At 36.8% G+C, this 26,820-nt stretch overlaps 1 protein-coding gene across 1 annotated transcript in view; it reads left to right on the top strand.

Moving 5' to 3' along the window:
• Nucleotides 1-26,820, top strand: part of LOC120224085 (NKG2-D type II integral membrane protein) — a 46,472-nt gene that overhangs the window by 1,544 nt on the left and 18,108 nt on the right. The window contains exon 4 of the mRNA XM_039222320.1: nt 429-577. Within this exon, the coding sequence (XP_039078251.1) occupies nt 429-577 (149 nt within the window). The remainder of the gene's footprint in view (nt 1-428; nt 578-26,820) is intronic.

The following is a 26,820-nucleotide window of genomic DNA, read 5'->3' as shown; positions in this document are numbered from 1 at the left end:
CATGATCTCATAGTTCACGGGTTTGAGCCCTGTGCCAGGATCTGTGCTGATAGCTTGGCGCCTGGAGCCTGCTTCAGATTCTGTGTCTCCCTCTCTCTCTCTGCCCCTCCCCTGCTCACACTCTATCTCTCTCTCAAAAATAAATAAATATTTTTAAAAGTGAGATAAATCATTTTACCGTCCATAAAGGCGATTTTATTTGGTGGCTCTCCGGACATGTAGAGATGGAATTTTTTGTGTGTTGGGTTTATATGGCACATAAAGCGGGGAGTGAGAGTCTGACCATTCTCTGCGAGTGTGTGTGAGCCTATTTTATTTATATCATCCTGTGAGGATGCGTAGATATGTTATGTTCACATCTGTGTGTACCCATGCAGGTGCGTAAATTTGAATTTTTTAACATTCAAGATCTCATAATCTTTCTCCAGCACATTACTGTGGTTGTCCAAAAAAGTGGCTTATATATGGCAACAATTGCTATTACATTAGCACTGAGAGAAAGTCATGGAATGAGAGCGTGACATCCTGCACTTCTAAGAACTCTAACTTGCTCAACATAGATGATGAAGAGGATGTGGTAAGATTTCAAATGTGTCCAAATTTTATTAAAACATTATCAGTTAACGTTCTATTTGTAGAGTTCATCCATATTTGTGTATATATTTGCTTTAAAGCCTGTTTTGTTGTTTGAGCATGATATTTTATTTACATTTTTATATAATTACTGCACCTTTAATAACTTCCAATTCTTGCTTTTCATAGAAAATTGCTTCTATAAATACCCTTTAGCCCGAAATAAACTACTATTTAATTTTAACACATCAAGAGAACTCAGTATATGGTTGTGCGAATTGAATACACACTAGTTAGAACCACGCGATTACAAGTCAGATCATGATGTAGAAGCTTAGAGACTTTATTAGCCCTGCCCGTTTATATTATGAAATATCTTTGCTTAATTTTGGACTTCTTATCAATGGAATTATGCAGTATGCATTTTTATGTGTGTCTGTCTTCTCCCTCATATGATATTTGTAAGCCATTTATATTATCGCATTTGCCTAAAGTTTGTGAATTTTCACTACAGTCTTCAATGAATATGACATTTTAAAAGGTGAAAGATTTATGCGATCTGAAGAGAAACCAGAGTACGAATATGACATTTTAAAATTTATTTTCACAAATTTCATTCCTTTTTAGTATGTGGATATTTTGAATAATGTTTTGTGGAAAACTTTTTCCATGTCTTTTTTTCACACATTGCATTTATAATAATTTATATATGATGCATAACTATATAGTATATGATATATTACATTTGCTTATGATTATTACACTTATCATCAGAAAATAAAACTGGGGAAATATGAAATAATTGTCCTTCTGTATAATTATAATAGATTTTCTTCTAAGCATTAGAATGAATTTACACAGTTATGTGTATATTTCAATTGATTGCCATATTCCAACATTTTTCTAATATATTGCATAAGTCCACATTGTACAAAAGAGACCCTTGGTCCAAAACTCAGTAGTGAAAAATTAATATAATAAGTTCGGATGACTATATAACAGTACCATTTTCTGGACTGTGAATCTTGAGGGTATTTTCTTCTGTGAGAAGGGGAAATGCTTGAGTGCACCTCTTGCCCATTCCTCCTGGACTGTGTCTTCTTTTCACTTCTTAGAAGTCCTCGTTAAATTTTAAATATGAGCTCTTTCTTGAGTTTATAAGATGCAAATAGGTTTTTGGATGCTGTGACTAGCATTTTTACTCTCACGTTGGAGTTTTTAATACCCCAAATTTATTCATGGTACTATAATCCAATTTATCATTTTGAAAGATGGTGATTATTTTGGACCTATTTCAGAAGTTAGTCAACATTCATGACTTTACTATATTACTTTCTAGGATTTACCTTTTCTCTTTATGTCTTTATTTTTTAACTTTTAATTAAGGTTTATGATCTATTGGAAATTTATTTTTGGTGATGCCATATTTGTGATGCTGTAAGATAAAAAGTTATGCTTTTCTACATCATGACCTAATTGATGGAGCATAATTTATAAGAAAGTGGATCTTTTCTTCATAAATAACGTTATATAAAGTTATATATATGTACATATATGCTTTATTCTGCTTTATATAGATATATATATCTATATAAATTTATAAAGATTTATAAAGATATATAGATAATTATATAGATTTATATAGATATATAGATATATATCTATATAAATTTATAAAGATTTATAAAGATATATAGATAATTATATATTCATAGATCACAATCTACTCAGTCTATCACAACCTACAGCAGTCTGAGCAAAATGTAGAGCCTTATTTTCCTTTATAGCCCCTTACCTGTCCCTTTTATAATTTAATCATCTTAAATATTTCTCTCCTAAAATTGAGGATCAAACCGATGTTTTAATTTCGCTTCAACTGATAATTTTGTTTCAAATATCAAACAATTTAGAAAGCACAAGAAGTGAAAGAATTCCATTAGAACCAACGATGTTTTTATTCTTTATTTTGTTCTTTCTTCCTGAGGATCCAAGATTCCTTTTGTTATCAGAGAACCTCTAAATGTAAATTCTGTTTAGATAATTCCGATTAGCAGTTCTTTCAGAATGGGTCTGGTGGTGATGCATTGTTTTAAGTTAATTTATTTATGTTGAGAGAGACAGAGACAACAACGTGCTGGGGGAAGGGGGGAGAGAGAGACAGACAGACAGACAGACAGAGAAGGAGATCCCAAGCAGGCTCTACACTACCAGCATAGAATCAGATGCGAGGTTTGAACTCACAAAACTGTGAGATGGCAACCTGAGCAGAAACCAACAGTGTTGCACTTAACCAACTCAGCCACCCAGGTGCCCCTAGTGACAGATTTTCTTAGTTTTCCTTCATTAGAGAATGTCTTGATTTCCCCTGCATGCCTGGATGATATTTTTGTGGGTTAGTCAATGGTTTTTGATTGGAACGATATAGTTGGTGTCTAAAATTTTTGTCTCTCTAGCATGCCTTTTTTCTGTTATTTTGCCTGGAAGGTAAAACATTTTGAGGACTTATTTTTTAATGTTTATTTGTTTTGGAGAGAGAGAGACAGTGCAAGCAGGGGAGGCACAGAGAGAGAGAAACAGAATTCAAAGCAGGCTCTGTGCTGTCAGTACAGAGTCCAACTAGGGGCTTGAACCTACAAACTGTGAGATCATAACCTGAGCCAAAGTCAGGCACTTAACTGACTGAGCCACCCAGGCAGCCCATATTTTGGGAACTTTTTATGTACCTTTGGTGTCTGTGGTTTACTAGCCTCTCTGGCAGCAGTCTGGGGTGTGTGAGGTAAAGAAAATGCCCAGGGAGCTCACCGCCATGTCATTCCTCAGATCTCCAGTGCTCGGTTCTGTCAACTTTCTCGCCATCTTTGTGAATCTTCTTATGTTGTCTTGCATATAATACCCAAGGCTTGTAGCTGTATTGGCGGGAGGAATGGAGAAAAGTCTACCCTCTCTATCTTTCCAGCACAGGAGGTCCGGTCTGTAGTGATTTTAATTTGAATGTTCCTAAGACTAATAATGTTGAGCTTTGTTTCCTCTTCTCTTTTGCCACCCATATATGTTTTTTGGTGAAGTAGCTATTGAAATATTTTGCATCTATTTTTACTTTTTGTTATTATGTTTTGAGAATGTTTTATGTATTCTGGCAGCAAGTCTTTTATTAGCTGTGATTTGTAAATATTTCTTCTCAAGACTGTGACTTGTCTTTCTTTTCTCTTCAAATAGAGAAATTATCCTGATGAACTACACTTTATCACTTCATTCTTTTATGGATCATTTTTTGGTGTTCTGTCTAAGAAATCTCTGCCCAACTTTAGGCCATGTGCTGTTTTCTGTTACATCCTCTTGAAATTTTATCATATGTACACACCTATGCATGAACAATTTTTAATATTTGTGTATACAGTATAAAGCATATATTTATTAATAATTTTAATTCCCTGTCATTTCCCAAACATTTACTGAAAAGACTATACTTTGTCCCCTGAATGACTTTACATCTTTGTTGAAATGTGCATTCCATATATGTATGGATATAAACTTTGCACTCTCTAATCTGTTCCATTAATCCCCTTATATAGTCTTATGTCTGTTTCATATGTTAAAAACCATATTTTTTTAAACAGTGAGTTTATATTAGTACTTTTTCAGAGTTTTCATATCTGTCTTAGATCTTTTCATGGATGTTTCCTATTATTTTCTCTTTCTAAAGATATTTTTTCTTTAAGTACATTGTTTGTTGTTTGTTTGTTTGCTTGTTTACTTTGAAAGAGAGAGGGAGTGGGAGAGAGAGAATCCCAAGCAGGCTCTTCGCTGTTCAGCTCAGGGCTCAAATCTCATGAACTGGGAGATCATGACCTGAGTCAAAAATCAAGAGTCAGAGGGGCACCTGGGTGGTTCAGTCGGTTAAGAGTCCAACTTCGGCTCAGGCATGATCTCACAGTCGGTGTCTGGATCTGTGCTGACAGCTCAGAGCCTGGAGCCTGCTTCAGGTTCTGTGTCTCCCTCTCTCTCTGCCCCTCCCCCACTCGCTCTCTGTCTCTCAAAATAAAATAAGGACATAAAAAAAAAAATTAAAAAAATATCAAGAGTCAGACACTTCACCAACTGAGTCACCCAGGCATCCCTCTAAAGATATTTTCAAAACTAAGAATGAATATTAGCTTTATCAGTTGAGAAATCACATCATTTGATCTTTTTTATTCTGCTAATGTGACACATTAAATCTGTGGAATTTCTAATGTAAATCCAACATGGTATTGCTTCAATAAATCTACTTATGTCATAGTCCATTATTTTTATATATGCCCAGAATCTATTTGTGATTGCCACTGAAATGTAATTTAGTGTTTTTTAGTATTCCCATGAAAATGTACTTAACATATATTTCATTAGCCCCCTTTTTTCTGCCCTACAAAGTTACCTTTTTGGTTTTTTATTGGCACCACGTTTTTGTTTTTTTTTTATTCATAGACTTCTAAATACTCTGTAACCAAGTGTGAAAGTTTTCTGAATTGCAGATAAAATTGTATTAGAAGATATAAGAAAATTCTGATGTTTTTATTTCTTTTCGTTTTGGTTTTCACATGACATGCTTTGTAGGATTTTTTTCTATTTTGTTTCTGATTATAAGTAGATTTGCATCTTTTCATAATATTCTCTTCTGGGTACACATGCTATACATGCCAACAGATAGCTGAATTTTCTTTTCTTTTCTTTTTTTAGTGTTTATTTATTTTTGAGAGAGAGAGAGACAGAGACAGAGACAGAGCGTGAATGGGGGAAGGGCACAGAGAGAAGGAGACACAGCATCTGAAGCAGGCTCCAGGCTCTGAGCTGTCAGCACAGAGCCCGATGCGGGGCTTAAACTCACAAACTATGAGATCATGACCTGAGCCGAAGTCAGACGCTTAACTGACTGAGCCACCCAGGTGCCCCAGATGGCTGAATTTTCAAGTGTTACCATTGCATGGAATCAGAAAATGAATTTCACCAACAGTGCAAAATGTCCCTTTCATGTTCTTATCTGCATTTTAAAAACACTTTCTATAAATGGAATCATACAGTATGTGTACTTTATTATTGGACCTTTCAGGTGAAACTAAACTTGTGTGATTTATCCAAAAAGTTGCATGAAGTTGCAAATCGTTCATAGTCCTTGCTATTCCATTGTGTAATTCTACTATAATGTATTCATCCATTCCTTTGCTGATGCTCTTGGATATTTGAGTTTTGATTCATTTAGGCCTACCTGAGTTATTCTACTATACGTAAATGCAGAATCAACTTTCAGCTAAATATGCTTATCATTTCTTCCTTCTATAACTTTAATTGTCTCTTCTTTTTATAGCTTCTTGAGAGGGAAACTACTCAGATGATGAATATAAGTCACAAAGGTACAGAAAGTCTCAACACTACTTTTGTTCTACCCTAAAAGTTCTGATATAATCTCAGTTTATTATCATCCAGGCAAGGGAATCTCCATCATCCAGACAAGATATTTTCAAAGACTGCATCTATGAACTGTAAATTTTTCAGAACTGAGTCACTTTCCAGGTGTTTTGAAACTCTCCAAATTTCTTTCTGTTGTTGCTTCTCATGGATTCCTTTGTCTTCAGAGCATACTCCTTGATGTTTTCTAGCCTTGAAAATTCTGGTCCCTATTTATGACCTAGAACACTTTCTATACATGTGAGTTATGTCAGGCTGGTTGCTGGTGTTTGGACAGTTTCCTAGTCCTCCTGTTTTTGTGATTAGCTGTTGTATCACTTACTGAGGGAAGATATTTAAATCTTCGACACTTAAAATTTTCTGTTAGTTTCCATTTCATGTTTTTGAGGATTCTGCTGTTAGGCGATGAATATATGTTTGTAATTGTCTTATTTTTCTCTTATATTGACACCCTTAACATTTTGAAAGGTTTCTTTAAATTTCTACTAATATTTCTTGTCTTAACAGCTACTTTATCTGATCCTGCACACTTATGGGATTACTGTTTGTAAGGTATATCTTCTGCTATCCTTTTACTTTCACCTATGGGTGCCTTTGAATCTAAAGTGTGTCGGTTACAGAGAGCATATAGATTGATCTTACTTTTTTATTTCCATCTTTTGATTGGAATATTTATCTAATTCACAGAATGTCATTACTGGATAGTTGGATTTAGGCCTGCCAGTTTGCCCTTTGCTTTATGTCTATGTCTTGGCTTTCTCTTACACTTTATCTGACATCTTTTGTATTAAACATATGTTATCTTAGAGCTCCATTTTAATCCCACTATTGATGTCTTAACTGTATTCTTAAGTATTTTTCTGAGTGTCTGTAGGTATTACTAATGTATCTTTTGTTTGTTTTTATTAGATATGATTGACATACAACATTTATAAATTTAAGGCATACAATGTGTTCATTTGATACCCTTATGAATTGCAGTTATGGTTACTAAGATATGTTACATAACAGCTTTCTATGTCACATAGTTACCTTTTTTGTTTTTTTGGGTTTTTTTGTTTTTTTTCTTTTTGTGAGTGTTCAGAGCAGCTAAGATTTAGTCTTAGCAACTTTGAGGGTTATAATACAGTCATGCTCATTGTAATCACTATTCTGTACATTTGATCTCCAGAACTTATTTATCTATAATTGTATCTTTGTACTCTCAAATACCTCCAGGATTCCCCACTCATCGGCCGTTGTAAACAACACTCTACCCTTTATTTTTACAAGTTCAGTTTTTGAAATTCCACATGTGAGATCATACAGTATTTGTATTTGTTGTATGACTTTTATCTCTTACAATAATGCCTTCAAGTTCCATCCATTCGCCACAAATGGCAAGATTTCTTTCTTTCTCACAGCTGAACAATATACGTTCAGTGTGTGTGTGAATGTGTATATTGTATGTATGTGATGCCTTCTCTAACTAGAATCCGTTGGCAAATATTTAAACCATTCTAACAGGTAAGAGGTGATATCAGCTTGTGGTTTTGATTTGCATTTCCTTAATGATTAGTGACCTTAAGCACCCTCCCTGTATCTACTTGCCATTTGTATGTCTTTCAAAAAATATCTACTCAAGTCCTTTGCCCATTTTTTAAATTGGATTATGTTCTTTGTCTTTATTGCACTGTGTGAGTTCTTTATAGAAATAAGTATTATTCCCTTATCTGATGTTTGTTTACAGATATTTTCTTCTGCTCTCTACATTGTTCTTTCACTTGCTTGAATCTTTCTTTGCTGGAAAGATGCTCTTTAATTTAATGCAGTCCCACTCAGCCTGTGGTTTTAGTGACTTCTTCAAGAAACTATGGTCTATGCCAATGTCAAGGATATTATACCTTTCACCTCTACCCATGACTTTATATTTGCATATGTTTTAATGTTACTTATTTTTGTCTTCTTGTTTCAGCTTCAAAAATTCCCTTTAGCATTTCAGTAGGGCAGGTCAAATAGTTAAAGCTGTTTCTGATGCATGGCTTTCCAGGACCACCTTTAGAGTTGTGCTGCTGCCATCCTCTGCCATCTGGGGCAAGCTGAAACACTGACACACCATCCCATGAGATGCTGGGAAAGTCGCTATCTCCTCTTCATTTTTGAATGACTGCTGAGTAAGGCATTCTTGGTGGACAGTTTGTTTCTTCCTTTTGACCACTTTCAAAATATCATCCCCCTCTCTCCTGCCTTGTGTTTGGGAAGAAGATCTTGTTGAGATGGTCCCATCTGGTGTCTGGTATGGCATGCTGACCTCAGAGCCCTCAGAGCAATACTGGGGCTGTCATCCGAGATCAAGCACAGATAGAACGACCAGAACCACAAGTCTTGGTGCACAGGTTTACTTCCTGCGGTTGTGGCACTGGGGTCTAGGGTGGAGACATGGGCAGATATTCCATGGAAACTCTTCCTGGGTCTCAGGGGCTCTGGCTGGCAGAGGATAGGCAGCAAGGACCACAAAGCTTGGGATGACAAGGTTGAGCGGGAGCTTGGGGCTGGGCGGCAGGATGTAGTAGTCGCATAATCTGGGGATGGTGAGTCGAACTTCCACCCCTGGCCGCAGTGGCAGCCCCAACATAGCAGCACCGTGATCCACTTGTGGTCTGTTAAAGCCATATGTCGGGACCCACGGAGATGGACACAGAGTCCAAGCAGCACAGCCCCCAACTGCAGTTCAAACTGTGACCTAGAAGGTGAAAGTTTCTGTTGAGACAGTCCCAACAATAAGGAGTCAGAGCCCTAGTTGGAACCTAAGAGACGAGGCTCAAGGCATTCATAGCTTGGCCCTAGCGATGATGGGTCAGAACCTTGAGCGACCATACATGAAGTAAAGTTTTCAAATAGCAACCTGGCGTTAGCAGCGGCAGTTCTGAATGTAGGCATCATAGTGGGGGTGGGGTTCAGAGCAGCAGGAGGACACTGTACATGAAGACACAGAGTCATGACATGAAACACGGTGGGTGGAATTCAGGGCAGCAGCAATTTGCACCTAGAGTGGCAGTGCAAGCATTCTTAGGATCCATGGGCAAGGTTCAGGGCGCCTTAGCTGCTCTGTTAAGGCTGAGACAGAGCCTCAACCTGGGATGAAGCGTGGGCAAAACTCAGAGGCAGCGCTAGTCTTGTATAAGGGAGATGGTCTGGCACCCATTCCCTAAAAGCAGCAACTGGGGCACCTAAAGGCAAGTCTCACCATAGCAACAGCTCCAGCCTCTGGGAGGAGATTCAAAGGTGGCTGCTCCAACAAGTAGGATCAGCATCAACGGGTCACCTCTGTTACAATAGCTGCACACATTCACGTCATTGAAGATTTTGGGGTTTTCCTGCTCCCCTCTCTCCATGAGATGACTTCCCCCAAGGGGATTCCTCCAGGTGCCAAGTGACTCTCAGCTGGAGGGTTGGGTGATGCAGGCAAAATGCTTCCTTTTCTTTCCATGGGGCCACCCTGGATTCTTGAGCCGCACCAAGTTTGTGCTGCTTTTTTGTTGTCTAGAGTGTTCCTGAGCAGTTCTTAGTTTGAAGTTGTCCAATTTTTGTTCTTATTGCTTTTTGTGGGGTCGAAGAACATTGCGATCTGTTCATCTTCCATCTTGCGGATGGCACTCTTCACACATATATCGTTAGCGGATTGCCATCTCCTTCCAATTAAGTCTGACTAATTTCCATTAAAGTATATTAAATTAGCACTGACATAGCTCTTCTTCCTCCTCCTAAGTATTACAGGCATTCCTCAGCTTTTCAAAAATTTGCATTATGCCTGGGACACCTGGAGGGTCAACTGGTTAAGTGTCCAACTCTTGATTTTGGCTCAGGTTGTGATCACGTGGTTCGCGAGATACAGCGCAGTGAGTCGAGCTCTGCACTGACAGTGGGGAGCCTGCTTGGGATTCCCTCTCTCCCTCTCTCTGTGCCCCTCCCTGTGTTCTTAATAAACACCTCTTTAAGAAAATTTGCATTATGTCACTTTGCTTTTGTGAAAGAGCTATGTTAGTACCAGTTTTTGCTGAACAACAGAAACTGAAGGGGATTAATGTTTTTAGGAGAAAAGTGAAAATTGTGTTCAGTGCTAGTTTTACTGTGATAGAGGCATCTCACAGTCCAAGCAGCAAGATTTGCCCTGTCAAGTTCATTCCTCAGAAACTGTACTCAGCGTCTCAGTTCAGTATCAAGCATAGCTTTCAACTGTGTCTTTGAGCATCTGTATTCAATTTCTTTTTCACATCCATTAGCAGCGTGTGTCTTGAGGTATCAGAAAAGTGTAAGAGAGGTTATTTTGGTGTTATTTATTTTGGTGGAGGTTATTTTGGGGATCAAAATACAGGAATATTCAACAATTTTTCCATATAAATTAATGTTATTTGTTTGTTTAATTTACACCATTTCAACTTAGGAAAACTTTCATAGGGACACTCAACTTTCAGAGAGAGAGAGGGAAACCTCTTCTTACAAGGCTGTACTGAAGTCACCTACCTTTGGATTCTGATCACCAATTATACATATCTTTTCCTACACTGCATTCATGATTTCCCATCAGAGACTTGAAATGACGCATTCATGGTGACTTTGCACCACAAACATTAACAAATGCTAAAAGGTATAAAGTACGTGGTATATATCTCACCATACAGTGTTATAATGACCACTTTAAGTAATCTTATCTTTTGAAGCAATTCAGAGAGGAAAACACACACAGATTTCAAAATATACCAACATATTTACCATTTCTGCTGATCATTATTCTCTTTGTGGATGTGAATTACCAATTAGCATCATTTACCTGTAGCTTAAACAGCGTTTTTGGAGGGCAGGTGTACTGAGAGGAAATTCTCTTAGGCTCTGTGTTTGTTGTGGGGTCTTTACCCAACTTCTTTTTTCAAATTTTGTTTTGCTGAATCTACAATTCTTGTTTGACAAGTCTTTTTATTTTATTTTGTGTTGGGTTTTTGTGTGTGTGCAGGAAGTTGGTTTGTTTCTTGCCTTTTTTTTTCAGTACTTTCAGCTCTGAATTTGACCTCCCTATCTTTTATTCTTTGTTGTTTCAGGCGAGAACTCATCTGTTAATCATACTGTTATTTACTAAATATAATGAGTAGTTGTTTTCTTGCTTTTGTCAAGATCACCACTTTTCTTTGTCTTTTATTTTATTTTTTTAAGTTGTGGCCATATAAAAAAATGGCACATAACATAAAGCATACCACATTATCCATGTTAATAAAAATAGACTATTGCCTCAGAGAGATTTTAGGTTCATGGCAAAACTCAGACAAAGTACAGAGATTTTCTGTGTTCCCCTGGTGTCTATGTGTCTGTACATCAGTAACGCATAGACTCTCTCATGTTCAGTATCCTTCAGGGGGGTGGGCCACTTGCTACAATTGGTAAACCTATAGTGACACATCTTTGTCACCCAAAGACCAGAGTTTACTTTAAGGTGTACTCCTGGTGTTGTGAATTTTATGAGTTTGGAGGAATATATAATGACATGTATCAACCATTATGGAGTTACACAGAATAGTTTCACGGCCTTAAAAGTCTTCTGTGCTCCATCTATCCACCCTTCCTTCCCCCTAAACTCAGTCAACCACTGATCTATTTCCTGTCTCTGTAGTTTTGTTTCTTTCAGACTTTCACATAGTGGGAATCATACACTAGCTCACATTTTACATTGTATTTAACTATCACATACATCTTAAGCAGCTCTAAGCAGCCAGGTTAGGAGCGCTAACTAAAGAAACATTGTTGCCCAACAGATATCTAGAACTTTCACCTTATAAAACTGGGACTCTATACTTATTAAACAATAATTACCTTTTCCCCTTTCCCTTCAACCATTACCAATCACCATTCTACTCGTTCTTTCTACTAATTTGACTACTTTAGAGCCTTCATAAAAGTGGAATTGTACACTTATTGTTTTCTTTTTTGCATTTGTGTGACTGGCTTGTTTCACCTAGCATAATGCCTTGGAGTTTCATCCATTTTATTATTTTTTAAATTTTTTTTATGTTTTTTTTAATTTATTTCTAGGAGAGAGAGAGAGACAGCGTGAGCAGGGGAGGGTCAGAGAGAGAGGGAGTCACAGACTCTGAAACAGGCTCCAGGCTCTGAGCTGGCAGTCAGCACAGAGCCCGACGCGGGGCTCGAACCCACGAACCGCGAGATCATGACCTAAGCGAAAGTCGGACGCTTAACCGACTAAGCCACCCAGGCGCCCCGTTTCATCCATTTTATAGCATTGATAAGATTTCCTTCCTTTCTAAGGCTGAATAATAGTATGTTGTTATGTGTATATCATGTTTTCTTGATCCATTCATCCATCAGTAGACACTTGGGCTGCTTCTACGTCTTGGTTTTTGTGAATAATACTGCAGTGAGATGTGTGTACACATATCTTTGAGATCTTGCTTTCTATTCCTTTAGATGTTTTCCTATATAGGGGATTGCTGATTCATATGGTAGTTGTATTTTTAATTTCTTGAAGAAGCTGCCTACTCCCCTTCATCATGACTGACCAATTTGTGTTCCCAACAACAGTGTGCAAGGCTCCTCTTTTCCACCTTCTCACCAAAACTTTTTTAATTCTATCCATCCTAATGAGTATGAGGAGATAGCTCATCATGTTTTGATTTGCATTTCTCTGATTATTAGTGATATTGAGCATCTTTTCATATGCTTTTTGACCATTTGTATATTTTCTTTGGAAATATATCATTCAATTCCATTGTCCATTTTTTAATTGTGTTATTTGGCTTTTGTTGTTGTTATTGACTTGTAAGATTCCTTATATATTTCGGAAATGAACCCTTATTTGATGTATGATTTGCAAGTGTTTTTTCTCCCTGTTTATTCTGTTGATCATGCCCTTTGATGCATACAAATGTTTTAGTTTGATGTAGCCCATTGGTCTACAATGGACTTTTCCTTTGTGGTCTGTGGTTTTGGTGGCATATCCAAGAAATCATTGCCAAACACGATGTTGTTTACTTTTCCCCCAGGTTTTCTTCATGCAATTATATAGTTTTACATTTCTGTTTTGGTCCTTAGTCCTTTTTGAGTTAACGTTAGTATATGGTGAAAATGTAAGCATCCAACTTCATTCTTTCACATGTGGATAGTCAGTTTCTCACACCATTTGTGAAAGACATTGTTCTTTCCCTACTGAATGGTCTTGGCACCCTTATCAAAAATGATTAACTGAATATACATGGGTTTGTGTCTGGATATATTTTTAAATTATTTTTTCCCTAGGAGATTTAGGGCCTGGAGCTTCCTATTGCCTCATCTTGCTGATGGTATCCCACTCCAGCCTGAAATTGGGTGCAGGGCAGATACGGAGTCTGTGGTACATTATGTGGTATAAGGCTGATTGAGGTGGAAAATATGTCACTCATTCCCTGATTTTCATACTGATCTTAAGACACGTCTTAATCTACCTTGTTCCCTCAAGATTATTTCTTCGTCTACGTTTGCAAGTGTTCTTTGCTCATTTCATGATGATGTCCTGAGATGTGGATTTGTACGTGCTCATTCTGATAGCACAGTTTGCTAAGGCTCTGGTATCTATAAATATTTTTAAATGATATTAGTAAGTTGTCCATTCATTGTGACTTAAGGTTGTTGTACTTTTTATTAATTTTTAAATTTAACTTAATTTTTTTTTCTGCCTCTGCTGTTCTTCTCAGATTATACTTAGACCTATGCTGGTTTTCCTGATACTCTTTTGAGGGTCCCTGAACTCTGTCAAATTGTCTCTTTTTTTTCTTTTTCATTCTATGGGATGAACAAATGCTGTTACTTTAACCACAATTTCATCAATTTTGTCTATTACATCTCAGATTTTCTGTAGAGAAAATTTAGTGAATTTTTCACTTCAGGTATGAATTTATAAACTCAAAATTTCTTTGTGGTTTATTCATATAGTTTTATTTCTCTATTGCTATCACCTACTTGTTCGGTTGCTACCATCACATGTTCATTTAATTATTTGAACTAAGTTTTCATTGTAATTTACATATATTTAGGAATGTTATTTTAAAATACTTTTTTTTCTGATAAATGTCACATCTCATCCCATGAGAGGTTTCTAATGGTCTATGATTTCTTTTATTATGGAAGACATTTTCCACCTTCTTTTTATGTGTTTTGATTTTTCTTTCTTTTTTTAATAATGATTTTTTAAATTTTTAAAATGTTTTATTTATTTATTTCTGAGAGAGAGAATGAGAGAGGCAGTGTGAGCAGGGGAGGGTCAGAGAGAGAGGGAGACACAGAATCCGAAGCAGGCTCCAGGCTCTGAGCTAGCTGTCAGCACAGAGCCCTGTGCAAGACTTGAACCCACGAACCGTGAGATCATGACCTGAGCTGAAGTCGGACACTTAACCGACTGAGCCACCCAGGTGCCCCCATCTTTTGACTTTTCAAGTAGACCTTTTTTGAAATACACTTAGCAAACATGCATTCTATTTTTTTTTAGATTTGTTACTTTTGTAAGTTGCATAAACTTTTGGAATCTTCTCTCTAAAGTCTGCCTGCTGACATTTTCGTTCAATTTTTCCAAATTTTTACTGTTGATCTTTATTTTTTAGCCTACCTTCTAAGGGATTGCCCTTGTAATTTTGTAGCTTAGATGTCAAATACCAAGTTTTTAAAAGACCACATTCCCCAATGTTTATAGCAGCTCTACAACAATAACCAAACTATGGAAAGAGTCCAAATGTGTCCATCAACTGATGAAAGCATAAAGATGTGGTTTATATATACTATGGAATGCTACTCAGCAATGAAAAAGAATGAAATCTTGCCATTTGCAACAATGTGGATAGAACTGGAGAGTATTAGGCTAAGTGAAATAAGTCAGTCATAGAAAGACAAATATCATATGATTTCACTCATATGTGGAATTTGAGAAACGCAACAGATGAACATAAGGAAAGGGAAGAGAAAATAAGATAAAAACAGAGAGGGGGACAAACCATAAGGGACTCTTAAATACAAAGAACAAATTGAGGGCTAATGGATGGGGGCAGGGGAGCAGGCAAAATGAGTGATGGGCATCGAGCAGGGAACTTGGTGGGATGAGCACCAGGTGTCATATGTAAGTGAAGAATTGCTGGAATCTATTCCCAAAGCTAAGAGTACACTGTATACACTGTACGTTAGCCAACTTGACAATAAATTATATAAAATAAATGAATAAAAAAGAATAATAATAAACAAACAAAAGACTGCATTCAAATACCGCAGGTCAGTAAGACTTCCCCCAATGCCATGTGATGTGTGTGCATGTGTGTGTGCTTGTACACATGTGTGAGTGTGGGAGGGGACTGCTCACAACTTTATTATGAGTTCTCAAGTCCCACGTGCTCTTACTTTCTTCTGGGTGCATCTTGGTCTCCTCTCCATGTGCGCATATTCTTTTCTACCAGCCAAGAGTATGTGGAGAGCTCATGTCAGCTCTTCCATTGTATTTTCACAGAAGTATCTTCCCATTATATTTAAGGGGATCACAGTGCTTGGCATAAAGACCAAAACCTCTGACTAGTAAGAGTATGGGTTTTCTTCATCATTACCGAATGAAATCAGCACTTGGAGCTGAAAATCAACAGTCTAGTTCACCCCCACTGTTCGAGTCTGTCCCTGTGGCACCAGCACCATTGTTTTGTGCAGCTTCTCCAAACAGTAAAAACTGTGATTCTTCTTGATCATTGAGCTAGGGTTGACAAGTGGGGAGGCATGGGATCATCCTAGGCAAGAAAATGATAAATGTGCTGCTTCTTACTTGAATATCCAGGATTTTTGTTAATGTAAATATTGCACAAGTTATCATTAACCTTTGGTCAATGATCAGAACCCAAAAATTATTATCTTTGTCAATTTGTCCCCTTTACATAGTCCTGCTAAGATGTTTTTATAATGTGTCCAGTGTGGGGGTGCCTGGCTGGCTCAGTCGGTTAAGCCTCCGACTTCAGCTCAGGTCATGATCTCATGGTTCACGAGTTCAAGCCCCATGATGGGCACTGTGCTGACAGCTCAGAGCCTGGAACCTGCTTCAGAGTCTGTGTCTCCCTCTCTCTGTGACCCTCCCCTGCTCACACTCTGTTCCCTCTCTCAAAAATAAACAAACATAAAAAATTTTTTTATAATGTGTCCAGTGTGTAACATTATATTATAATTTGAAAGATTTTATAAAGTAGGAATTAATTAAAATTGTTACTACAAAATCCAAATGAATATAAGAGCTTTTATTTGACTTCTAATAAAATTTATATTCTCATAGTATTTGCTGAAATTATTCATTACTACTTCATGGATTGGAGACTTCCAGAGAAGCAATAAAAAATCATCGATGTGGTTGACAGGCTCAACGTTCTCTTCCACAGTGTAAGTTTCCTAAGAACTTATGGTTTTTATACCTTCAAGGAATTAGTCTTAGAAAGAAAAACAGCAATATGTGGACTATTATACAAACACAATATAATTGTTGAAGTGTTTCTATAGAAAAATGATATGGGAAATATTCACACTTAGCTATATAACCATGAGTCGAAATGAATTGTTTGTTCATCAAAATATTATTGTATATATTGCTAAGATTAATTCAAAATAATTCTCTGTATTTCAGGTTGCCAGTATCTTCAGACAGTGACCAGAATTGTCCATATTTCAATTTTAGATTAGAGAGCAGTTATTTTACATCTTGCTTAATCACAAGACCATATGTTTGTAAGCACCAGGCAATTAAGTTTCCTATTTTCGTGTAACGCTATCTCACCATCTATAAAAAATATATCTCACATTTCTTCATAAGCCAGACAATTATTTTCTAAGAATATTCTTAAGATATTATTTGTTTGACCAATATTAGGTTCACAACAAAATTAAGAGGAAGGCACCGAGATTTCCTATATTGCCCCTGTCTGCACACGTGCATGGCCTCTCTCATTATCAATGTCACTGACCAAAATGGTCCATTTGTTACCAAGGATGAATCCACAGTGATGCCTCATAATCACCCAAAGTCCAAAGTGTACCTGAGGCTTCATCCTTGGTGCTGTAGAACTGTTTTTTTCAATCTTTGGTTATATTAAGGTAAAAAATACATTCTCAGGTACATAATATATACTTCTTAAGCTTTTGCTATTTATTAAAATAAATTATAAATTACAAATCATAATATCAAGCACTGTTACCATAAAGCTCTCAATAAGGGGAACAATTCCACTCATATTTCCAAATTAATTGACTTGTCCTAGCCCTTAAAGCGGCTGCAAATGAGGGATGAACAACGCGCAGAGGAGCAAGGTTGTGTCAGAATTGAATCAAGAGACAGAAACCAAGGGAAGGTTGATGTTAACATTTATTATCTATTGTAAGGGAAAGCCTACTAAGAGGAAAGACTACTAAGATGTAAAAAAGATTACAAAAGTATCTTAGAGTTGGGGCCTGCATGGTTCGGTTGGTTGAGCCTCCAACTTAAGTTCAGGTCATGATCTCATGGTTTGTGGGTTCGAGCCCTGAGTGGGGCTCTGTGCTGATGACTCAGAGCCTAGAGCCTGCTTCAGATTCTGTGTCTCCTGCTCCTCCTCTGCTCTCTCTCTCTCTCTCTCTCTCTTTCATAAATAAATAAACATTAAAAAGCTTTTTAAATAAAAGAACATCTTAGAGTTAAAGGAGAGAACCCAAAAGAGTGATGACTGGGGAGCCAGGTCTACTCTCTGAAGACAGGGTTTAGATGTCACTGAAGACATTATTGCTACACACAGCTTCAGGGCACATATGCTCACTGGATTGGCCCGGAACACAGCAGCTCCACGGTCCACTGGTGAGGATAGATCTCGGCCTGTGACAGGCAGGCAAGAGGAACTCCCACCAGCGTGTTAGGAGGCCAGAGCTGAGGGCAGGAAACTGACGGACAGGCCACAAAAACTTCCTGGAGGTTGGATACACAGGACTCCCTGCAAGCATGCAACTGGCAGCCAAGCCATAGCGGCCAAAGGAGCAAAAACACCATGAAACCAGGGAAAAGAGTCCTTTCTGCTGCACTGCCTCTCTGTTGTCTTTTACAGACAAGTCAACTTCATTGTGAGATGACAAGAGAAAATTGATACAGTCTTGCACCGTTATCTGAGAACAGAGCCCCATGGGTGGATTTGGAGCTGAAGGTACTAAATGGTTAACGGGTACTCAGGGAGGCTATGGAAGAGCCATTCCGATCTGCCTACTTCCTCAGAGAATGGAACCAAACTGTATCTTTTGAATCTCTTTTAGTGCAGCATTTTTAATGATTATGTTTGTTTTTTGGTAAAGATTGGTATCTTCATCAGATAATAACCAGTGTCCTTTGGTACTTTTCCTTGTTTGATGTTCTCTTCACCTGGATTGTACATAGTTTGGAACATATCCTATTTTATTAAATTCTCCATATCCTAACTTTTGCCACTCTTTACTACTATGTCTTAAGAGATATTTTAATGGGAAAAATAGTGTTAAATAATAAAGAAAATAAGAATTAAAAGTATAAAGATTTTTCGGTGGGTCAGACAGCTGGTTATTGACAGAACTGAGAAGAAAATTCAATAATTTAGTAATCATTCAGAGATATTTCTACCCTAGTTCATTTACAAGAGGGGAAAAGTTTACCTTTGACAATTGTTTGCCAAATAACTTAGTATTTCATATACATTTATCTATGAATTTAGCTGTCTTTATATTCTCTGTATTTCGTCCCTATACTCTTGTAGAAAAATTATATGAATATTCAAAATTAATTTCATACAATATGTGACAGCTGTAACTAATTGCTGAAGTTGTGTTACAAAAAAACCCAAGATTGTGTTGATGTTTAAAAATAATTTAAATTTATTTCTCATTTAACCATTTATACTTTAAGGGTGTTTTAGCTGATGTAGGCTGGGTAAGTAGGAACTTGGCTCCAGACAGATTCAGCTCATATCTTTTCATATATTTTATTCTTAGAGGAGTGGATACCTTGGTATATGACCTTTTATAACAGAGATTAGTAGCTGTCAGAGGAGTCAGCAGATATGTGCTTCTGTTTTTTAATCTTCAGTTATTTTTGAGGGAGAGAGATAGAGCACAAGTGGGGGAGCAGCAGAGAGAGAGATACACACACAGAATTTGAAGCAGGTTCCAGGCTCTGAGCTGTCAGCACATAGCCAGACATGGGCTTGAACTCACAAATTGCGAGATCATGATCTAAGCCGAAGTCAGGTACTTAACTGACTGAGCCACCCCAGCACCCCAGCAGATTTGTGCTTTTTAATTCCTGGGCCCTGAACTTGTAAGGTGTCACTTTCTTACAATGTATTGTGAAAAAAAGTCACATATTCAAAGCTGTCACTAATTGTCTGCCAAGTATACTTCTTTTCAAAACAGTCAGGATCTACCTCCTCCTAATGATCTTATATCTTCAAGATGGAAGAAATGTAGCTCACTGAAGTATAACCTAATCTATTCTAGGCATAGGAATATTTTTACCATTATATTTTATGAAATAGGTAAGTTTGTTTGTAAAAAAATATTGGAAAACAATTAAAACACTTAGTATTTCAAACAATTTCCTTGCTAGATTTTTGTTTCCTCTGTGCCAAATATTCTCATAAGGTAGTTTTGTCTGGAGGTAAACATCATTCTATAGATGCTTTCACCAGGGTCCTTGATCAATGTGAAATAGGGAGTAAGCAGTATAGTATAAAGTTTAAGGACTTTAGCAATGAAACTAAGTCATTTCAATGTAATTTCAGAATGCACACTCTCAGTCCTGTGACTCAGTTATATAACTGTTCTGGCTGTTTCCTGTCCAGTAAAATATGATAGAAATAGTATTTTATTCAGAGAGCTACTTGAAGATTATTTGAAAAGCACCTCTTGGCACTCAAGTATTCACTAAACTTCAGTCATTTTTACTTAACAACTTTATGCTTCAGTTTCACCATCTGATAGGAGGACCATAATTGTAGCCACCTAATAGGGCTAACCTGAGGAATAAATAATGTAATGCCTAAAGAGTCTTTAAATAAAGGGTAACCACACTGAGTTCTTGCTGTATGTCTTCTTTTCTTGTTTTGTTTCCTAATTATTCAATAAACTCTGATTCCAAGAGGATTCAACGTCTAAAACTTTGCCTTCCTCTTTTTACCCATCCAAGTGTCTATCGTCAACATATTAGTTTAATGAGGCATCAAAAATATTATCTGATTTAACCAATTCAATCATATACATCAAGGATATTTGCATTTTAAACAAAGTTTTTGAGAAATTCAACATGTCACATATGGACTCTAAACAAGAGTCATTTTTTACTGGACATGCATTTCCATTTCGAAACCAAGTCACATTTTCTGTTCCTTTTCTCTGTGATGTAGATTCCCTGTTTCCTTCCACAGTTGTTGTTTTGGATGTATTTAAAGGCTATTATTCTTTTGGAACTGAAGAAATTTGAAAGGAACTGTCAAGGTTGGACAAGATAGCCTGTTCAATTCATAGATTTAAGAACCCTACAGGATCTTAGAGGAAGAGACTGACGTACTCTCTCCTTTCCCATGTTGGAGTATCCCACCCACACACATGCATCTCTTACCATTAGGGATGGAGAAAAGTTAGAGAGAAGCTGCTTCATACATTCTGAGGTGGAATACCTCCCAATTTTCTCCCAGAATGTTATTTACATGTCTAAATATGTTCATTAAAAGGTGCCTAAGTCTTACAAGTACCCATAAGAAATTACAGGAACTATTTGGTAGAGTGAACTCAGGTTAGGGGATCCACCAAAACCACTGGAAATATATAAATATGGAATAATATTAATTAGGAGGGTGTGAATCTAGAGTGAATTCAGAATAGAGTCATGGAGAAACCAGGGATATAAAGATCAAAATGGTACAGTTCTCTGTGACTTTCTGAGAATGTACTTTAGGTGTTGAACATAACGGATTTGTTATTCTGGATCCCAAAGTTAAACAGACTCATTTCAGACCTAAATTCAGAGCAAGAGGGGGCCCCTTTTAAACGTTACTGTTGTCGGAGCAGAGCAGAAAACATGTTCTTTGCAGGCAGCCAGTTCCAGAGAAAATGCAAAAAGAACAGACTTGCGTCTGTGTGCCAAACTCACTAATCTGAACGTTTTGTTTTCTGGTAACTAATGAGTGCAAAGTTATGGGTAAAATAAGACATTTAATAAGTGTCGCCCTGCCCTACATTTTCTGAGGCTCTTCCCTTAATTGCAACCATTGTTTCTTTGTTGCTCTTCCTAAGGTAACATGTAAATACCTAGTTTTGCCCATCTCTCACCCAATCGTTCCATATTGGATAATAGTAATAATGGAATCTCTAGGGGAGCAAAAATAATTTTTACAAGAGAGATCAATGTGATAATACCAAAAGTTATGACACGTGTAATTAGGATCTTACAAGGAGAAGAAACATCTGGCAGAAAAAATATTTGGAGAAATAACAGCTGAAACTCTTCCAAATTTGTTGAAAAGCACAAAGTTAAATTCAGGAAGCCCAGTAAAACCCAAATGAGATCATTAAAAACTAAATCACAAGTGGGTACCTTGTAGTCATTCTTCTGAAAGGGAGAAAAACAAACTCTTGAAAGCAACCAGAGAATAATGATACATGTATGCCCAGAAATTCATTATGAGTAATGAAAATGAGAAATAATAGAATATTCACCTAAAGAAAAAATAATATGCCAATCCAGAATTCTGTATCATTGATAGCCTTCCTGAATGAAGGTAAATTAAGACATTTTCAAACAACTACTGGGAACGTTCATCCCCAACAGGCCTGCATTGCAAGTGGGAAAGGAAGGAAATTCTGTAGTACCAGACAGAAAATTGGGTATTTAGGAAGGTAAGAAGAGCATGAGAAATTATAAATATCTGGGTAAATATGAAACACAACCATCTGTTAATTCTTGCAAAATGCATGATTATTCAAAGCAAATTTTATAACATTGCCTTTCAGTGTTTACAACATATATGGGACATAATACATATGACAATGATATCGTAATGGGTTGGGGAGGTGATCAATAAAACTGTTTGTTACAGGATTACTTAAGTTGTAGAAAAATAATTCTAAAAAAGACTGTGAAAAGTTAAGAGTGTGTACCATAATCTTTAGAACAACCACTAAGAATATAATGTAAACAGGTATAGCCTGGAAGTCAATATATAGATATGTATATATATATATATATACACACTTATATTTACATATATACACACTTATATGTGTGTGTGTGTGTGTGTGTGTGTGTGTATTTATTTATTTATTTATTTTGAGAGACAGAGTTGTGAATGGGGGAAGAACAGAGACAGGGGAAGACAGAGGATTTGCAGGCTCTGAGTTGTCAGCACAGAGCCCGGTGCAGGGCTCAAACCAACAAACCGTGAGATCTTGACCTGAGCCAAAGTCAGAGGCTTAACCAACTGAGTCGCCCAGGTGACCCAGAAGCCAATATATTAATTGAAATGGAATTCTAAAAAATATTTAAAGAATACCGGCGTAGAAGGCACTAAGACCAAACAAATTATGAATCTAGAATAATTTGACTTTGAAATTAACCCTATTTAATATAAAAGACTAAAGATAATTAAGCAAATAATTCATCTACCCCAAATTCTTACACTCTTTATTCTCACCATAAAGTATGTTGCCTGGATTAAGTTAGTATTCTTAGGGAGATTCGACTTAGGTTGCCTTCCTGTGAAATAGATGTAATATTTTTCCACCATAAAAAATTGGATCTGAAAACAAGACAGATGGTAACTACAGTTGTGGTGAGCATAACGTGATGTATAAACTTGTCAAGTCACTGTTGTACACCTGAAACTAATGTAGCATTGTGTATCAGCTCTACTCAACCAAAACAAACAAAAATATGTCTGTTATTTTTAAATCTTCAAATGTGTCTTAGTGCATAAAATTATCAAAACACTAACCTTTCCCACATAACCACCATCATCATCACAGTCGTCATCATGATCTTCATAATAAACCAAAATTCACCCTGAGAGTTTATCATATGCAAAATGATTTTCCTAGAGGCCAGGGATCCTTGTTTCCAAAAATAATGGCAGACCTAAGGATACTGGAAAACAAAGGAAAATATCCTGACCTAACCTTTTTTTGGGTGTCTGCTATTTTTAAAGGCCAATTTTTCATTTTGCTAGATATAAAATCTGAACTTTTTAAAAGTATAAACTTTTTTATACAGTTAATGTGCACATATCAGGAATAATAATAACATTATCATCTCTTAGATATGTTGCTTCTTTTCCAAAGTTTAGAAATGTTGTAAAAGGTTTTCAACTTCACTTACCAGGTCTCACTTGAAGTACTTTTACTTCCACATTCAAACTCCATGAATTATCCATTTCATTTTGAGCTCTCTAAGTCTGGTCCTCTGATAGTACATTGAGTGTGGATCTTATCTAATGACATAACTTCTACATTCTCTCTGGATTTGCAATTTTAGTCCTGACATTGGCTGTTTTGATCGTTTGGGTTTTGGAAATATTCAGATCTAATAAATATGTGTCCCAAGGAAGATTTTCATAACACTTTCACAATTTTTGTAAGTAGAATAGTCATCTTCGTCACATTTCGCAATTGAAACCAGTACTGATGTGTGTAGTGTTGGCCAGAGACATAAGTCTTCCGTGTCTTCCTGAGGCTCTCTTTTCACAGTTTTGCTAACATTTATTTCTAAGATCTATCTATCTATCTATCTATTTATCTATCTATCTATCTATCCATCTATCTATCATTTATCTGTCTGTCTGTCTATCTATCTATCATCTAGTTGGCTTTGCTAGCATTTATTTCTGAGATCTATCTATCATCTATCTATCATCTATCTATCTATCTATCTATCTATCTATCTATCATCTAGTTGGCCCTTCAACCACATGGACATTAAGGATGTTAACCCCCACTGCAGTCAAAAATCCTCATAGAATTTTGATTCCTCCCTAAATTAACTACTCATAGCCTACTGTTGACTGGAAGCCTTACCAGTAACATAAACAGTCAATTAACACATATTTTGTATGTTATATGTCTTATATATTGTATTCTTATAATAAATTAAGCAAGGAAAAAGAAAATATTATTAAGAAAATCATAAAGAGAACATTCATTTACAGTATTGTACTGTAAAATATCCACATATAAATGGACCCCTGCAGTTCCAAGTCTGTTGTTCAAGGATCAACTGTGTATATAAACTGTATGTATATTTATGACATGTCTTTACATATATACAGTATTTAAAATATTTATATAAGTAAAACTTTTTGTTCATTGCTATATACTTCTAATGTTTTCTTTGTTTTACTTGCCTACTCAGTTTAATGAGGCTAGCTGAATTTGTAACCAATAAGTTCAATTTAATTGCTCTGGAATATGAATGTTCCTGGTGAGAGGATTATATATCTTCACCCTGTTGAGCTCAAGTTGGGCACTTCTGAGAAGAAATACTGAGAGGAAAGTTCATGGCTTTCTGTAGCCAGGGAGGGGTCATGGGGCTCTGTATATCATAGTGCTATCGCGTTCCACAGCCTTAAGACCAGAACATGACCAACGTTTCACCCTCCAAGACTTACAGTACATTCTCTAGAAATAACTCTACATACCTTTTCACACAAGACCTCCATGTGCTTTTCAGAAGCAAAGGCATAGTTATGCCAGGAGAACATTATAATACAAGTATTCTTTGACCATTTGAATACAAAAATAAGAAATTAACAAATACACTTTTCTACTTAAAAATATTAATCCTGTGGGGGCACTTGTGTGATTCAGTCAGTAAAGAGCCCGAGTCTTGGTTTCGGCCTAGGTCATAGTCTCATGGTTCATAAGTTCGAGCCCCACATTGGGCACTGCATTGCCAGTTGCTTGAGATTCTTGGGAATCCCTGCTTGGGATTCAATCTCTCTCTCTCTCCCTCTCTGCCTCTCCCCTGCTTGCATGCTCTCTCTTTCTCTCTCTGTCTCTCAAAATAAATAAATAAACTTAAAAAACTATTACTCCTGTGTTGGATCAAGTTGAACACATTTAGCATACATAGCTACTTCATAACTTACTGTCCCTTTTAAAATTAGGAACAAATTTTTATGAAATAGCTGGTTGTTAAAAACAACATAAAATCAATACAGGAAAATACTCTGTGAAATCACTTACAATAATTAAAGCAAATGCCATGGCATTCACAGAAAATTAAATTCAACAGCAAATTAAATTATAAATCAAAATTAAAGTAAAAATTGAGGTACAAATTAAACCATTTAGAGGACAAGTATAGTAAACACCAGGAATAAGATGTGATTTAAAGGGAACAGGTAACAGAGTACTCAGATGTTTAGGACTAATGTCAGGGTAAGAATTTGCAGACCTTAGTTAAGTTATTTAATTTTATCTCAAGATGATCTAGGCTATGTGGCCTTTTTCTGAAACTTAACAAAATAAAAATCAGTAGATTTGGCCCTGTTCTAACTCTAAGAGAAAGGCACTCAGGAATGTGATTTTGGGCACAGGAGATAGTGGAGGGTATGCTAAGTGTGCTGAAGAGACTTGTGTACCACCAGTTATGACCACCTGCAGGAAGAATGGAAATCCCATAAGGCAGGGGCACGTGGGTGGTTCAGTTGGTTGTGTCTGACTTTCGCTCAGACCACAATCTCGCAGTTCATGAGCTCCAGCCCTGCACGGAGCTCTGTGCTGACAGCTCAGAGCCTGGAGCCTGCTTTAGAGTCTGTCTCTCTCTCTGTGCCCCTCCCCTGCATTCACTCTGTCTCTCTCTCTCTCTCAAAAATAAACATTTAAAAAAAATTTTTAAAACTTCAGTATTGTTAACGCACAATGTTGTTTTAGTGTCTAGTGTACAATATAGTGAGGGATTCAACAATTCTATATGTTACTCAGTGCTCATCATGATGAGCGTATTCTTAATCCCCTTCACCTATTTCATCCATCCCTCCAGCAACCTACCCTCCAGTAACCATCGGCGTGTTCTCCATATTTCAGTTATTTTACTTCAATCTGTCTATCAGCATCCAGACTCAGCTCTATTTCTCGGTCTTTTTAAATTTACTTTCTTGTTTTTGTTGATTTTAGAATTTGTCTTTTGACACGTCTCTGATCAGTTGAAAAATATTTACAGAAAAGTTGAGACTACAAAAGTTCCATTTGGTCCTAACCACATACCTTATACTTTCATTTCTGGGCAACTGCCCAGTAAATACCTCTGACCACATCCAGGTTCAGTGTCACAGCTTGAAGTAAGCATCCTGCCCAGAGGACAGTTCCTCACCACAAAGTTACACTGGGGCCTCAACACCTCCTCCCCTTAGGACACACAGGAAGAGCTTAATATATGCTCGGCCATGTAAGCCCTTGCCAGTTGACTGGGGCTTGGTGGATGGTTATTCTCATTTAACAAAAGAAATTTCCAAATAGTTTGTTGAAGTGGTGATGGGTGTTCTTTCTTTCTTTTTTTTTTTTTAAATTTTTTAACTTTATAAAATTTATTATTGAGAAATAGAGAGAGACAGAGCATGAGCATGGGAGGAGCAGAGAAAGGGGGATACACAGAATCTGAAGGAGGCTCCAGGCTCTGAGTTGTCAGCACAGAGCCCAAAGTGGGACTCGAACTCACAAACCACGAGACCGTGACCTGAGCCAAAGTGGGTCGCTTACCTGAGCCACACAGGCTCCTGTGATGGGTGTTCTTAAATGACTTGA

Source organism: Hyaena hyaena, unplaced genomic scaffold (genome assembly GCF_003009895.1).
Source record: "Hyaena hyaena isolate Hyena2069 unplaced genomic scaffold, ASM300989v1 scaffold_1107, whole genome shotgun sequence".
Classification (NCBI taxonomy): Eukaryota; Metazoa; Chordata; class Mammalia; order Carnivora; family Hyaenidae; genus Hyaena; species Hyaena hyaena.
The sequence above is the reverse complement of the archived record's forward strand: the minus strand, read 5'-3'. Positions and strand labels throughout refer to the sequence as shown.